Below are 15,832 nucleotides of genomic sequence, written 5' to 3'. Positions count from 1 at the left end.
CAAACTTGACAGTGGGTGGTTAGATTGTCATGGTTGACCGCAGCACAGTAGAAACACCCAAGAATGCCACTGTCATACAAAACAGCGAGGTTCCGGTTGAAGTTTAGCCGCAACGGTATGTCTAGGGAAGTGCCAACGATCTGGAGAGCTAATTTTCTCGAACCGAGTTCAACCCTAGAAAGATAGACCGTATTGCGAATCCTCTGCTCTATACTACTAGAAGTCAGGCTAAAACCACACGAATAGCAACATGACCCATGAATTTCGTATCCGAAAGCTAGTTTAGTTGCGGATATGCTAAGATCACATCATTAGAGAGACGAGCTCTAGGTTATTAGACTAGCCACCCATTATTTACACATGTAGTAACCTCTAAGGCTCCAAGGAACATCCATGGATGTCAACACCTGGGCAGCGACGTATGCGGGGTAAAAGTAGATAAAAGTAGCGCTAAACCCAAAATGGTTCTACATGTGGGACAAAGCCCTAGCCTGCGAGCCCTAACTGCCCTTTTAGGATAATCAAATGGTTCTTTCACGCGCCGGAACGCGTGAAGATAATTTATCCGGCTATCCTTATCATTTCATCTTCAACCCTCACTTACACTCAACTCAGGCCATCTTCAGTGCGGGGCTCATCCTCAATCATGACACGCATTGAAAGCCTTCCTATCGAGCTTGTACATCTCATTGTGTCTTTTCTGGTCCAACCCGAAGATGATCTCGACCTACTGAGCGGAGGTCAAACCACGAAAGCCAAAGATGGCCATACAAAGAAATTGGATGACGACGAATATGATGACAACGAACTTGAAGATGACGAATACGATGGAATTGACACTCTGCGCAATGTTTGCTTAGTTTCGCGGCAGTTCCGTGAGATCGCCCAGCCTTTACTGTTCCGTGAGCTCTATGATGATGGCATGGGGGGTGATGTAACGCCGATCATCCCGTTCACCAAAACAATCTATCGACGTCCAGATCTCGGAAAGCATGTGCATCAAATCACTATCCTGCCTCTCTCATTCCACCCAGGTGGCCCCGATTCTCTTGCCGCAGAAGACTCCGAGTTCTTCAAAGGCATAATTAAGGGCCTTCAATTGGCCGATGAGGAGGAAACATGGATTTCAGCTATGAACAAATGCGACATCAACATCTTCGTAGCATTGCTAGCCAACAAGGCCCCCAATGTTCGTGGACTACATCTGCCAGTGCGCAAATTCTCAATCCAGCCATTCATCCAGCTTTTCCATCACAATCCAGAATTTTTATCAAACCTTGAGTCTGTCTGGTTTGAAAGCGATGACGAACTTTCCGGCTTCGATATTGCTTCCTATGAGAAATTCCTCACCCTTCCTAAGGTCACATCTTCGACCTTTGAGTACGGTGATCTCTTCGACACATCTTTTCCATCTACCTGGCTGCCTGGAACATTAGAGACCCAAGAACTCGCTTTCCACCACTGCCACATCGATGCTGGTGCCCTCAAAAAGCTTATGCAAGCATGCAAAAAGCTTAAAACCTTTACCTACAACAATTTCAGTTTGGACCCTAACGACCGACGGATCATGCGCGCAGGAACTGTCCCCGAGTTTACCGCCAAGGAGGCTCAAGAAGCCGCCCTCCTACATAAGGATACCCTTGAGCTCTTCCATCTCGAGTACTCAATGGAAATACAGGACGTCGACGATATCGAGCAACTCGTTTCCGGCCACGTCAAGGTTGGCTCATTCCGTGATTTCTCCGTGCTGGAGACAATCCTCATCCCACACGCTTCTCTTCCTCCACACCCTGAATTCCCCAGTTCGTTAGAGACACTCCATATCACGGACTGCAACTCTTCTATCCGGGAGTTGACTCGGAACATCGCGACAGATTGTAAAAAGGGTCTTTATCCGAAGTTGACTAACATCAAGGTATTCGCAATCGACATCACGCAGCCCATTAAGCTTCCTGGGCAACGTATTCCAGAAGGGAAAACACCAGAACAATGTTTCCTTGCCCTGAAAGAGATGTTCAAAGGAACCAATGTGAATTTCCAGATCTTGCCATATGAATTACCTGATTTTGATGATTACGGCGATCTCGACGATTTTGATGAAGATCTCGGCTATGAGGAAGATTTCATGGAACCCGGATTCGAAGGATTTCCACCAGGAACGGATCCCGACATGGGTTCAATCCCACCACGGATCTTGGATTTACTCATGCAGCGGGCTATGATGGATCCTGAGTTTGCACACCTTCGTCCCGAAGAGGGCAGCGACGACGATTCTTGGGAAACTGAGGACAGCGAATGAGCCGATTAGTCTTGTTAATCCAGCTGTTGATTTTCCTTTAATATAATAATACCCCTGATCGATTATGTAAATTTTACTATGGCTTGCTTCTTTATAGGCGTTTACTCTAACAGACGAGCGTATGCTTTATTTGGAGAAGATGGCTAATACTTTTATGATCTCAATGCATTCATATTCCAAGTATATCCGTGACTCAATAACTCCTCGATGAACATGCAATGACCAGTGCCGTTCCCTGGCAATTCTATGACAAAAAACAAATGGAGGGGTTGGGGGTATAATGAAGAGAGCGAGAGCGTAGACAGAACACCACAACTAGAAGAAAATCGAGCAGAATTATACGTATGGGAATGTAGCAGAATGCTTTATTCCTGTAATAGAAGGATCTCTGTAGAAACAACCCCCAGTTAGCCACCGATTCCCAACGACCGCTCACCAAACAACACGACTTACCAGTCAAAGCTTCCTCAAAGCTCAGAGTAATATATCCATCCCGATCATCATCATACCGCTTAAAGACATCCGTCATACGCTTCAGACTAATACAAGCCTGAACGAAAAGATCGAAGCTCATACCGGTAAGCCTAGGGTCCTTGGGCGTATTGCTCATCTGCTTTCCCTTGCTCTCAAAGACACCGAAGATAACAGAAATAAACTTCCCACTGAGACGATATCCGAACGCAACAAGCGCCTTCTCAAACTCCGGCTGACTAACACGCCCACTGCGGTCCTCGTCGAAACGATCGAACAGCTCCCGCCAAGCAGCCAGATACCGCCACAACGAGACAAACTCGTCGAAGTTGATTGTCCCGCTGCCGTCGCGGTCGAACATGCGGATCATAAGTCTCACCGTCCGCGGGTGGAATGAGGTGTAATCGCCGTTCACGAGCGCGCTGCCAAGCTCGCCTTCAGTGAGGGCGCCGGAGTGGGATGCGTTCGCGGCGCGGAAGAGGGGAAAGAGCTGTTGCGGGTCATCGCTGGGGGCTGTCAATGGCGGTGGAACGGGCGATTGGGGAGGCCGCGATGAGGGTGGGGGTCTGTTGCGCTGGGGGTGCACTGGCGGGGGCCCGAAACCGTAGTTTTGCGGTGGTGGGGAGGGGTGGAGGGGGTGAGGACGAGACTGAGAGTGAGATTGGCTAAGGGGTTGGCTCGGCGGAGGCACGTTTGCTGAAGAAGAGCGGCCGCTATAGGAGTGAGAGGGGGAGTGAGATTGGGGTTGGTGGGGTTCGAGACGTGGGGGTGCTGCGGCGTACGCGTGTTGCGGGGGAGCGCTGGATACAGGAACGCGGGGAGGAACACCGCTGCTGTGAGATGTCTGCGGTGGTGGGCGAGTAGGGAGCGGTTTTTGGTTGAGGTTCTGGGTGTGGCTTGGGGCGTGGCTTTGGCCTGATACACTCATGTTGCCTATCATCTGCGCGACCTAATTGACCGTTAACAAAAGGAAGACGAGGCGTGTGGCAAATGTTGTACCTGTTCTGGCTCAGCGTGACTGTAGCATTCCCAAGGTCAGTCATCAGTTAACTGTAGACTCTCGCTAGATTTGATTATGCACTTACGCTGGCAGCGCATCGGGGTTGTAGGATTTGTTGTAAGCCATGGTCGGAGTCCTGGAGGTGACGCAATCGAGAGAAAGAATGCGACACGGACTCTGAGGTGGAACAGAGGTATATCGTGAAATAGAAGAAGAAGAAGAAAGAAGAATAAAAGGAGAGACAGGCTGAAAGCGGAGCCGTGGGGCATCGATTATTAGCGCGCCAAGTAAGAAACCTTGTCGGAGTACAGCTGAACAGCTTTTATAACTTGAGATAGAGCGGAATATTCGTTGAAAATTTTTATATCCGATTTATATATATATTTCTTATATTTAATAAGATAATGAGATGTAACTACCTCGAAGCAGCCTTTTCCTAAATTCAAGTCAATGATTGTCCAGTGAATTAACGCCTATGGGGTACATACTATTGCTCTATCTAGCCCTTTATTATGACCAATACGAATACGAGAAGTACATGAATGCCACCCCTTACTGTATAGTACTCCATACTCCATACTCTGTACTCCGTACAGAACGTCGAATTCCACTAATAGTACGGATTTAGCGCTTACATAGTAAGTTTGAATAGTATTAGAGAGGCGCTCCTTCAAAATTTGGGGGCCAAATAGGAGGCTGAAACTGCGCCCAACTCCTGTTAGGCGAATGCCCCGCCAACAACATCTTTCCGCCGTGTTCACTCAACATTCAAACCGTCAAGTACAGAGTGGTTCGAAGTTCGAAAGAATCTTTATTGATGGCCGATCCGCTCTCTATCGCATCTGGAGTTGCCGGATTGCTGTCATTTGGTATCCAAGTTACCCAAACTCTAGTCGATTTTTACTCCGCATACAAGAATCAGACTCCTGATCTCGCTAAGATCACGCTGAATCTTCAGAACCTTCTCAGTATCCTTCAATCCCTTGATAGTGCACGACAAAGTGGCCAACCCCAGACGGATGCCTTACTCCAAGAGATCGACAAGGCGGCAGTGGGATGCCGTGAGATCATTGAGGAACTGAGCGACGAGTGCCAAAAGTTCCAAAAGGATACCGCTCTAAGTCTGAAGGACCGAATTCAAGTTGCTGGACGCCGGGCGACTTATCCATTTAGGAAAAGTACTCTACAAAAACTTGAAGAGGACATCGGCGAGATACGGGAAAACTTGTCTCTTGCATTAAACATACTACAAGTTAGAAACCAGGCTGGGCTTGAAGATGGAATATCCGAGCTCAAGATACTTGTTGAACGGACAAATACGATGCACATATCTGCTACGATTCGTGATTGGCTTATGGCCCCAGATGCGACCTTGAATCATAATGTCGCATGTGAGAAACGCCATAGCACTACAGGACTATGGCTCGTCAACGGCCAGCAATTTCAAAACTGGCTGGTGGAGCACAATTCATTTCTCTGGATTAATGGCTTCGCTGGGTGTGGCAAGTCTGTTCTATGCTCGACGGCGATTGAACGTACATTCCGTGAGCGGCAGCATCAGCCTAGTATAGGAATCGGATTTTTCTACTTTTCCTTTACGGACGAGTCTAAGAAAGATGCTTCCGGCATGTTACGTGCATTGTTATTGCAGCTGTCGGCTCAACTTGAAGGGGGCGAAAAAGATCTCCAAGAACTATACACATTGTATAACTCGGGTACTCCGCCGGTGGACGTTCTACTTAACTCCCTTCGACAGACCATTTGCAAGTTCAGCAATACCTACATTTTGTTGGACGCATTAGATGAGAGCCCGCGATACGATAAAAGAGAGGGCGTTTTAGGTGCCGTAAAGAAAATCCGGCAGTGGGACCTGTCCACTCTCCACCTCCTAGTCACTAGCCGCAACGAACTTGACATCCGCGATGCTCTGGAAACTCCCTCTTACCAGGATATCCCAATGAGAAATCCGGAGACAGATACAGACATTCAAAACTTCATTTCCTACCAGCTCAGCATGGACCCCAAGCTCCAACGATGGAAATCACGCCATGATGAGATTCAAGAAAAACTGATGGACAAGGCACATGGAGTGTGAGTGAAAACAAAGGGAGATGGTACAAGAGTTTGACTAATAATTGTACAGATTCAGATATGTCGAATGTCAACTCCTTGCGCTAAGGCGCGTCCGGATCCGAAATGAGCTCGATAAATGTTTAGCTTCGTTGCCCCGTGATTTAGATGAGACATATGAGCGAATGCTGTGTGGCATCGACGAGGAATACATCGAGGAAGCACGGCTGATATTGACTTTACTTTGTGTGTCTAACCAGCCACTCACTGTGAAGGAACTTGTCGGCGCCCTGGCCATTGATCTTGGCAAGTCAAGCATAGATCGTGAGGGTCGATCATTCAGCGAAGATGATCCTATAGACATTTGTCTCGGTCTGATAGAGATCACAGTGGATGAAGAAATCCATGAAGAACCGACTACGATTGCTCGTATAGCGCACTTCTCTGTGCAGGAGTATCTTGAATCGGACAGGATTTCCCAACAAAGCGCAGCGAAATTCAGGATTCAAAATGAACAGGCCCACTCAGAAATGGCTCAAATTTGCTTAGTTTACCTCCTGGATCCAACGCTCTCGAATGGAGAATTGGATGAAGCAAAGCTGGAAATTTTTCCTTTTGCTCATTTTGCTGCTACGTATTGGTTTTTCTTTTACAGAAATTCCGGGAAAAAGAAGTCCGACGTTGAAGGCCTAATTTTAAGGCTATTCAAGGACGAGAGAGGGTCCTTTCTGACATGGGTACGGCTGCGCAACGTGGCTTTTGGGTGGTATGCTCGAATCGACTTTACCCTTGCTATTGAAGATGTCCCGTCGCCTTTATACTACGCAATCCTTTTGGGGTTTGAGCACATCCTAAGTCTACTCATAGCGAGCTTAGGGGAGGAGAAAAAATTAAACGTCGCCATCAATAAGCAGGCTGGATTCTTGGGAAACGCGCTCCAGGTCGCATCATCCGGAATCACTACCGACGGCATGCTAGATCAATACGATTATAACGCGGTGAATGAGAGGAAGGTACAGAATGAGAAGGCGGTACAGACCCTACTATATCATGGCGCCGACGTCAATATCCAAGGGGGCCATTTTGGTACCGCACTCCAAGCTGCATCATGCGAAGGCTATGAGAAGGTGGTGCAGATCCTGCTAGACCAAGGCGCTGATACCAATGCTCAAGGGGGTAGATATAGCAACGCGCTCCAGGCCGCCGCGCAGGGAGGCCATGAGAAGGTGGTACAGATCCTGCTAGATCAAGGTGCCGATATCAATGCTGAGGGGTATCCATATAGCAACGCGCTCCAGGCCGCCGCGCAGGGAGGCCATGAGAAGGTGGTACAGATCCTGCTAGATCAAGGTGCCGATATCAGTGCTGAGGGGTATCCACATGGCAACGCGCTCCAGGCCGCAGCACAGGGAGGTTATGAGAAGGTGGTACAGATCCTGCTAGATCAAGGTGCCGATATCAATGCCCGAGGGGATCTATTTTGCGACATGTTCAAAGCCATCTCACAGGGAGGGGATCTATATCGCAACGCCCTCCAGGCTGCAGCACAGGGAGGCCATGAGAAGTTGGTGCAGATGCTGCTAGATCAAGGTGCTGAGATCAATGCCCAAGGGGGTCGATGTTGCACCGCACTCCAAGCTGCATCATCTGGTGGCCATGAGAAAGTGGTGCAGATCCTGCTAGATCAAGGTGCCGATATCAATATCCAAGGGGGCACATATGGCAACGCGCTCCAGGCTGCATCATCTGGTGGCTATGAGGAACTGGTGCAGATGCTGCTAGATCAAGGTGCCGATATCAATGCCCAAGGGGGTCATTTTGGTGCCGCACTCCATGCTGCATCATTTGAAGGCCATGAGAAGGTTGTGCAGATGCTGCTAGATCATGGTGCCAATGTAAATGCCATAGGAGGTGAATATGATAATACTGCGCTCTATGGAGCATCAATTGGTGGCTATGAGAATCTTGTGCAGATGCTGCTAGATCAAGGTGCCGATATCGATGCCCAAGGGGGTATGCGTGGCAACGCGCTCCAGGCCGCCGCGCACGGAGGCCATGAGAAGGTTGTGCAGATGCTTCTAGATCGTGGTGCCAATATCAATGACCAAGGGGGTATACAAGGCAATGCGCTTCATATCGCATTAATACAAGACCATGAGAAGGTGGTGCAGATCCTGCTGGATAACGGTGCTGAACCTGAACCGGAACTAATTATCTGAATTGCGAATGAAAACTTTGGCAGGGTATTTGGACTATTTGAGTATCTTAGCTTATGGTACTGTGTTCGTAGTGTGTCAGTTTAACTCTTGCTTTCACACGAATACTCATACGGAACATCTAGCATCGAAGGTCCCTAATTTCTCGTCATCCGACTTGAGGGGTTAGTGCTCTAGCACCTCCAAGCCGACTAATGGTATTGGGAATATTATGATCAAATGCTAATTGCATAGGACAACTTCAATGCGACCCGGTAATCTATAACATAATAGTGACACTTCTTGGTGTCATGCTATGGGTAATACGGGATGCTGAGGATAAAGAAGCCCTAGGTATTGGAGAGGACTTCCTTTTTTCATTGACTGTAAGTGCTATGCATATCATGCTGATCAAAATCCAGCGGGTTGTGAGACATTACTACCTATCTCTGACGATGTGCGATGTATGTTGTATATTGTCGAAATCAAAAGTAAGAGCCAAATGGTTTTTAGTAATCACACATTTATATTAACATGGGTATCTCAATGAGGCAAGAACGCTTGATTTTCCGCAAAAATGCGCTAGGCACGTGTACAAACCACTTTTTGGGTGAGCCTTATTGGCTCGCCAGCGTCATTAACATCTAAACGCCCTGGTACAGGCCACGAGAGATGAGGGACATCTCGGGTGCTTCCTCCTCCAGCACGGCGATGATCTCCCCCAAGCCTTTTCCTGGAGCTCCTCTCCCTCCGGACCAGTCGTCAGCGCAGTTGATTCGCTATAAAATAATTAGCAATGGTAACACCGAAAAGTGGTAAAACGTTATCTTACTCAAGATATCCCTCACTGCGCCAGCATTTCCCCTGTGATTCAACTCCGAGGAGAGTCGCGCTAACCAGTGAACGACTTCCTTGCTCCGTAGTCCGGGCGAACAATTTGTGCATAACCCAAACGAAACACTTCTCCCACCAATGAGTGTACTGACGACCCAAAGCCGAGATGCACAGCCCAGGGCTGACGGTATTAACAATGAGGGTATGAGTGCCATCGTCATCGCGCGCCATGTTGGCGATATTCTTAATCACGAATTCAAGCAGAAGCTTCGAAATGCCGTACTGCTTAGGGCCCTTGAAGTTGGCTGGATCGTTCACGTGAGCGAGTAGCGAGTCATCAGTCCGGACGCTTTCAGCCTTGACGCGAACGAATTGTTGGCTTGAAACGACGGTAAGGTGGGCGGGGTTTTCGGGATAGGAGCTTTTCTTTAGCTTGGGAAGTAGAAGTAAGGCCAACATCGAGGTCGATAGCGTGTTGACTTGTAGAGTCTCTTCCCAGCCCTCGGAGGATTGATTGTATTCTCGATTCCAAAGACCGGCGTTAAGCAATGCGATATCGACACGGTCAAGCTCGCGATTGACGCGTTCAGCGAAACCTTTGACGCTTTGGAAGCTGTTCATCTCGAGTTCCCATACTTTGACCACATTGCGTCGGTTAGTGGCCTTTTCGAGGTCGGCTTTGGCCTTGTTGCCTTTTTCCATATTGCGAGATCCGATTATGAGAGACTCGACGCCGAGATTGAGGATTTTGATAGCAGCTTCGAAGCCAAGACCCGAAGTGGCACCTGTCAAAATGACGATCTTCCCAGCGAAGGACACGCCTTTGGGATCGATGGGAGGGGTGTACTGCATCTTAAGAAGACGAAGGAGGGCTGCCATGATGAAAACTTGATTCAAAAGCTTCAAAGAAAAATTTCAAATAAGCAAAATACCAAGCATCCGAGGCGCGTCTGATGGTTGTTTGCGGGAGAACAAGAAGTCGATAACACCATGGCCGATAAACGATAGCGATGGCGATAAGCGATAAGGATACGATAAGGTTGTGACGATTGGCCGTGCACTTGGCATGCAAGAAGGCAGTGTGTGTAACTAGTACACACACACAAAATAAACTATGTATGGACGTTCTGTATCGCAACACACAGAATGATCTAATGGTATTCCTAGCAGTAGGATTACCAAATATCGAAGTTTGCCGAGTATGGTCCGCTTCTTGTACGTTGACCTTTGCCATGGTGCAGATCGTCGATGCCAATATTAATAAGGAAACGTCACCGTTTTAGTGTGATAATTCTCATGATGCATACATAGATAAGCAAGCAAGATCTGTCCACAGCTTCTTCCAAACGAAGGCTCATACCATCCGCTCTTCAACACTAGTTTCTTTTGTCCGGAAGTCCTTCCTCACCCACATCGACGCATTATCCCATACAGTCTCACTATCTCCTTCCGAAAGGTATATACAGTACTTCTGGCAAACCTGATCTTCCGAGATTTGCCAAGAATCCCCTGATCAGACGCATCCCTCCGGAATCCGAGAAAGAAGTGACGCCGGGAAAAGAAAGCCCGACCAATAGACAGTTCATTCAGATCACCCATAACTGTCTCGTACCGAGCGAGAATATTTGAGTCGGCAAGGAGACTTGCAACAGTGGCGATACTAGACGGGTTCTTTGGCAAGATGTGATCAGTGTTCATGAGAATGGAACCGACGATGCCCAGAATGAGGATAGAACCGAGAAGTGCTTCAAGAACGCGTGTTGACGCCGCATCTGGTGACAAACGCAGTCGATTCGACATCGTGATGTTCCCGGGCAGAGGGGCATGTCCCAGCGTGCCGTCTGCTGCACTGCGAGAGTAATTGCTGAATACCTGTGCTCTGAGAATCCTATCCTGGTGATTGATTGCCTTGATGACCATGTCGCTGGAGTCCGGGTTCACGAGATCCCCTGCTGGGATCGCATATTTTCCCATAACTAGCGCCGTGAAGGATCCATCCAAGTTTGAGTTCTCGGCTATATCATCTGTGGCGTGGATATTATTCCAACTGATCCATGGGACATCAACATATGGGGCTGATCTCGCGGATGATTCGTCAGGAACGGGGGGATGGTCGTCGGTAATATCGAAGCCAGTCAGCTGGAATCGCGTCAGGCTCTCGACTATTTCCGCGGCTTCAATACATGTCATCGCACTTATATCTGCCACCCAGATATCCTGTGTTCAGTCTGTTGCGATTTAGATGAGGGATCCCCATGTTTGCAGCTCGGATTAAACATCTTGCTCAGAGACGGAATTTTGATTGACGCAGCCCTTTTGCTGAAGAGGGGAAGGTGGAGAGGATTTGTACATTAGGGAGTCTCGGTGATAGGATCAATTGGCTTATGTAGCCATCGAAAGATTCCAGAGCCCATACTAGACCAATAACATGAGGACTTGGAGGTCTCAGGCTCAAACTCATCGGCTCCCAGGGGTGTTTGGAAGTTGAACACATGCCTGATGCATCAAAGAGCAAAGTTGACAATCTGAGCGGCAACAAGCAGCTGTCGAGTGCCATCAATTTAGTTGCAACCTGGACCTACAGTTTATCGCTCGTTCCGAAAGAGTACGCATTTGTATTCTGCATTTCTACCATATTTTGCTTGAACTTGGCCCTCCCGTTGAACGGAGTCTAATAAGACATCTTTCAAGACAGGAGCCAACGTCTCACATGAATATGATCCCACATTATTAGGCATCTTCTGTTCCGGGAATGAATGTGAATATATTGATTCACTCTATGTATAGATCATCTCAGGGCTTATCTGTTCTACATTGAAAGTGTTGGGATGTCTCATCCAGCGCGCAGATGGCGGGATGCCCAAGAACAAACAATGCAAACAAAATGTGTATGAACAATTTTGGGCCACTTCGACATTTCGAATGTTCATACAATTGTGATCAAATTCAATTTACAACAGCCTCCCATATTTATCAAACAGTTTGAGTCCTAAATTATCTTCTCTGAGGTTGACTCGCTGCTCCCTGCAAATATTAGCCCAAGAGCTGTCGCCGGAGCGAATTATTAATCCATCCCCTCTCCGGATCTCGGGAAGGTTGAAAGAGCAGCCAATAGACTCATTGGAACGCATTTGGCATTGGTATAGTTGATATGGCTGCCGTTGCACAAGGACATCAGGTCCATCCGGACGGTCGGACGTGGAAGAATCATTTTCCTAAGGGTGATCTATGGGTATTTGGTTATGGGTAGGTTAATTCATTGTTCTAGAATGGTGTCGCCGAGGCGTCAAATATCGAATACTGATTATGTATATAGGAGTTTGATCTGGAAACCGCCTCCACATTATGGTACGCGAGACTGGCATATGAATATGCTCAATGGCAGCACTAAAACGAGATCTCATAATGGTCGCTTCTGATCAAGAATAAGCCAACTAACTATATCGTCTAGACCAGCGCGTACCAGGCTATATTAATGGCTACGTGCGGCGTTTCTGGCAGGTGCGTGAACTCTTCACTTGGGGAAAGGGCCTTATATACGCCCATATTTGAAATAATTATACTAACATCAACTCCTTGAATTATAGGCTAGGTATGTCGTTGACTGTGTGCAATATACAGACACTGCCATTCAAATTCAAACCCGATAAGAACCGCAAAATACTAACATGCCCCCAAAGTACCGATCACCGCGGCACCCCCGAAAAACCGGGCCGAGTAGTCACCGTAATCGAGCGAACCTTCTGGGAGACCTTAGACGACCCGGTATGTCCCCTCTCCGCCCTGATTCACAAAGCTATATTAACACATCTCCCTAGCTCGCCCACCTAGAATCAGAAGCATCTACCACAGGCAAAGTCTGGGGCGCAGCATACCACATCCCAGCCTCCCACGCCGAAGAAGTCCACGACTACCTCGACGAGCGGGAAATCGACGGGTACAGCGCGCACTACACGCCCTTTCACCCAACAGTGGATATCGAAGGAGCCAACGGCTCATCTGGCTCCTCTCCAATCACCTGCATGCTCTACGTCGGCCAGCCGACTAACCCGCAGTTCCTGCGTGACCCAGCTGACCGCGAACCGCAGAATGTGGCGCAGGTTATTAGTGCTGGGCATGGATTGAGTGGGAAGGGTTCTGAGTATTTGTTCTTGTTGGAGAAGGCTCTTGAGGGGCTTGGGCTTGGGACTGCGGATGTTCATGTCACTGATCTGGTTAAGAGGGTTAAGGCTATTGAGACTGAGGGAGTTGCAGAGGCTGAAGAAGAGGAGGCAGAATTGAAGGTTACTAGGTCTTTGGAGGGTTCGGCTGAAGAGCCTGATCGTGAGAATGGTCGTACGACTATTGAATGAGATGTATGGGCTGAGGCTATCTTGATGACTTTGATGTTTTATGCTAGCACATAGTATAGGTTACATATCTGCCTAGTAGAATGTATAGATCGTGAAACAGGCGATTGAACAGATGGCGGAGGTTCTTCTTATGTATGCTTTTGGCAGTAGCAAATGCACTGTTTCCACACTATGGAGCGTATGGGCTATAGAGCAACTCTGGTTTTGTCCGATCTTCTAAGGTTATTATAAAGTACATTAGGTACATATTTCGGACTATTCCCAATACCAGCCTGGGCTATGAAGTAAGGATGCCCAACGGGAATTTTGTCTCGCATGAGTATAATTGTCGCCCAAAATAATAGAACATAGGTAGAAGTGGCAGGCGATGCCTGATTTTTCCCCCTGAAAAAAAAAACCCTCGTGGTTGTGGTACATAGTTCGGTTCGTCACCCGTTGCCCTTGCTTGGATAGACTCAAATTATGCTTAAATATCCATCAAATCACTGGACTTCTGCTGTGTGCCCTGTTATAGGAAGGACATGCCGTGAAACGCAAACAGGCATTGCAGATCTGAAACCACATGGGTCTGTCTGCTAAAGAGAAACATGACCTCAAAAGTTTGTTAGGCGAGATAGGTCGAAACGCAATCGTATAGAAGCTCAAATCTGCAACCAATAAAGTCAAAGCTCGAGCCAGAAAACCCATATTCCCTTCCTAACAAGTCGAGCATAAAGAAAAATAGCAATCCCCCGTTACAAAATTCAAGACTGGGGGTAGCACCCCGCTATTCCCAATTCATTTTCCACCATATTCCGGTCGTCGTAGATCGTCACTTCTTTTAGAAAGAATTTCCTAAGAAGAAAGGCACATAGAGAGGAAATGGAAAGACATCATCTAATGGTGACCGTCTTGAGGAGCCTGCTCGTGGTTGTTCCCGCGCCAGCCTTTTGGACGTTAGTTAATGTCGCCATCGAGATAACAGAATAGCTCACCTCCGCCACCGCCATATCCGGTGTTTGGGCCACCACCTATATAATTAATTAGCAAAAACAACAAGAGATGTCCAAATAAATAAAACTAACCATAACCGCCGGGACCACCTGCTCCGTAACCAGCGGGACCGCTAGGGGCATAGTTGTAACCACCACGGTTGTAGCCCCCGCCGTATCCACCGCCGCCATTGTTGTACCCGCCATTGTTGTAGCCAGCGTAGCCACCCGCACCACCTGCACCTGCACTTGGGTAACTGGACTGGGGCTGGGAGTTGTATCCACCACGGCCCTGGAAACTACCTTCGGAGCGTTGGGGGCGGTCGAACGCCTTGTCAACGCGAATGACCCGTCCGTCAAATCTGAACAACATGTGAGATTTCTCTTAGACTCAAGATTAATGTGAGGTTGGTAGGTTACTCTTGATTGTTCATGGCCTCCAAAGCAGCATCCGCCTCGGCGTCAGTAGCAAAGCGGACAAAGCCGAAGCCGCGACTACGCAAAGTCGCACGGTCCTTCACAACAATCTGTAGCCAGTAGAGTCAGGAGAAGCTCGATTAATATGAAATGTACGTTGGTTCATGACTGACGGCTTCTTGGATCTCGCCGAATTGCTGGAAACCCTCGCGCAAGGTGTCATCGCTAGTATGCCAAGAAAGGCCGCTAAATTCCATCGCAGCACCGGTTAGATTGGCTGCTACTAGCACAAGTATGCTCTTATAGAAAATACATACTGAACAAAGAGCTTAGACATCGTGATAAAGACCTAACAAAGGAAGCTGGAAGAAAGACAACGCTCGAGCTGACTTGATCCGAGGATGAGAAGATGAGGGAAAAAAAGGAGGTGATCGAAAAGAAAGGAAGGATAAAAATCGGAATCCGTCCGGGCTGGAAGATGACAGGGAGATCCTAGTGGTTAAGAGGCGAGTCAGCATCCAGTCCCGTGTAACAATCACACTGCGTTAGGGCTTCCACATTGCCGGGGATTTTCCACTGGTCGGACGCTAACGGCAAGTCCACAACGAGAATAATTCATTACTGCTTACTGTGTCTTTGTCTAGGAGCTTGACCAGAGCGAGGCAAGTCCGGGCTTAACCTCAAGAGTACTCCGAAGTGGGGGAGGGGGATGCTGCAGAGATAAACACGCCATAGCCAGTCCCACGGGCCTAAACCTTGAGCTGATTGAATTGCGGGTCGGGCTTGTCAGTGATCAATCAAATGGTATCCGAGGCTCCGTTTGGATTGGCGGCACTAAGGGCAACGGCTGATGTACCTTTGTTTGCCCCTCACTTGATTGAAAATGTAACATGTTTCGGTGTTGGGTTTCATAGGGCTGGATTAGCACCTGGATTCCAAGGATTCTGTTGCGAATCCATATATGGGGTACAGACTAAACCCGTACTTCTTGTCCACAAGAGCCCGGATATAAATCCATTCGTGGAAGCAACACTATCTTGGGTGGAGTCTCCATGCGTGGATTGTGGAATTTAGTAGACCCCGTACCTCGCAGGTCTATGCATGATTGGTTGTATGCGTGTTTATGCATTGTGGATTTTTCTCCTCATTCGGTCGGGAAGTGACTGCTAATCTTGGAACAGTTGAGAATGATCCAGCAATACAGGCTGGGATCTACATTCAAT

General features: G+C 48.1%; 7 protein-coding genes across 7 annotated transcripts; 3 read left to right on the top strand and 4 right to left on the bottom strand.

Moving 5' to 3' along the window:
- Positions 1-646: 646 nt before the first annotated feature.
- Positions 647-2,299, top strand: N7487_010199 (uncharacterized protein; the record flags this gene model as incomplete). The annotated part of the gene is made up of 1 exon (XM_056877929.1): positions 647-2,299. One exon carries the CDS (start codon positions 647-649, stop codon positions 2,297-2,299), a length of 1,653 nt encoding a protein of 550 aa, XP_056726509.1.
- Positions 2,300-2,664: 365 nt separating this feature from the next.
- Positions 2,665-3,896, bottom strand: N7487_010198 (EF-hand domain-containing protein; the record flags this gene model as incomplete). Its single annotated transcript, XM_056877928.1, has 4 exons — positions 2,665-2,687; positions 2,753-3,719; positions 3,770-3,788; positions 3,856-3,896. 4 exons carry the CDS (start codon positions 3,894-3,896, stop codon positions 2,665-2,667), a joined length of 1,050 nt encoding a protein of 349 aa, XP_056726508.1.
- A 691-nt stretch (positions 3,897-4,587) lies between these two features.
- On the top strand, positions 4,588-8,059 carry N7487_010197 (uncharacterized protein; the record flags this gene model as incomplete). The annotated part of the gene is made up of 2 exons (XM_056877927.1): positions 4,588-5,861; positions 5,914-8,059. The coding sequence occupies 2 exons, from the start codon at positions 4,588-4,590 to the stop codon at positions 8,057-8,059; spliced, it is 3,420 nt and encodes a 1,139-aa protein (XP_056726507.1).
- A 620-nt stretch (positions 8,060-8,679) lies between these two features.
- Positions 8,680-9,748, bottom strand: N7487_010196 (putative short-chain dehydrogenase/reductase family protein; the record flags this gene model as incomplete). Its single annotated transcript, XM_056877926.1, has 2 exons — positions 8,680-8,814; positions 8,933-9,748. 2 exons carry the CDS (start codon positions 9,746-9,748, stop codon positions 8,680-8,682), a joined length of 951 nt encoding a protein of 316 aa, XP_056726506.1.
- Positions 9,749-10,223: 475 nt separating this feature from the next.
- N7487_010195 (uncharacterized protein) lies at positions 10,224-11,059 on the bottom strand (the record flags this gene model as incomplete). Its single annotated transcript, XM_056877925.1, has 2 exons — positions 10,224-10,308; positions 10,350-11,059. The coding sequence occupies 2 exons, from the start codon at positions 11,057-11,059 to the stop codon at positions 10,224-10,226; spliced, it is 795 nt and encodes a 264-aa protein (XP_056726505.1).
- Positions 11,060-12,020: 961 nt separating this feature from the next.
- Positions 12,021-13,221, top strand: N7487_010194 (gamma-glutamylcyclotransferase; the record flags this gene model as incomplete). The annotated part of the gene is made up of 6 exons (XM_056877924.1): positions 12,021-12,115; positions 12,186-12,217; positions 12,321-12,370; positions 12,457-12,461; positions 12,550-12,634; positions 12,688-13,221. 6 exons carry the CDS (start codon positions 12,021-12,023, stop codon positions 13,219-13,221), a joined length of 801 nt encoding a protein of 266 aa, XP_056726504.1.
- Positions 13,222-14,097: 876 nt separating this feature from the next.
- Positions 14,098-14,946, bottom strand: N7487_010193 (RNA recognition motif domain-containing protein; the record flags this gene model as incomplete). The annotated part of the gene is made up of 6 exons (XM_056877923.1): positions 14,098-14,147; positions 14,196-14,231; positions 14,286-14,554; positions 14,613-14,719; positions 14,783-14,855; positions 14,927-14,946. 6 exons carry the CDS (start codon positions 14,944-14,946, stop codon positions 14,098-14,100), a joined length of 555 nt encoding a protein of 184 aa, XP_056726503.1.
- Between the last annotated feature and the right edge of the window lie 886 nt (positions 14,947-15,832).

The sequence above is a fragment of the Penicillium crustosum genome (genome assembly GCF_028827405.1).
Source record: "Penicillium crustosum strain IBT 35664 chromosome Unknown utg000004l_segment0_segment0, whole genome shotgun sequence".
NCBI lineage: Eukaryota > Fungi > Ascomycota > Eurotiomycetes > Eurotiales > Aspergillaceae > Penicillium > Penicillium crustosum.
The sequence above is the reverse complement of the archived record's forward strand: the minus strand, read 5'-3'. Positions and strand labels throughout refer to the sequence as shown.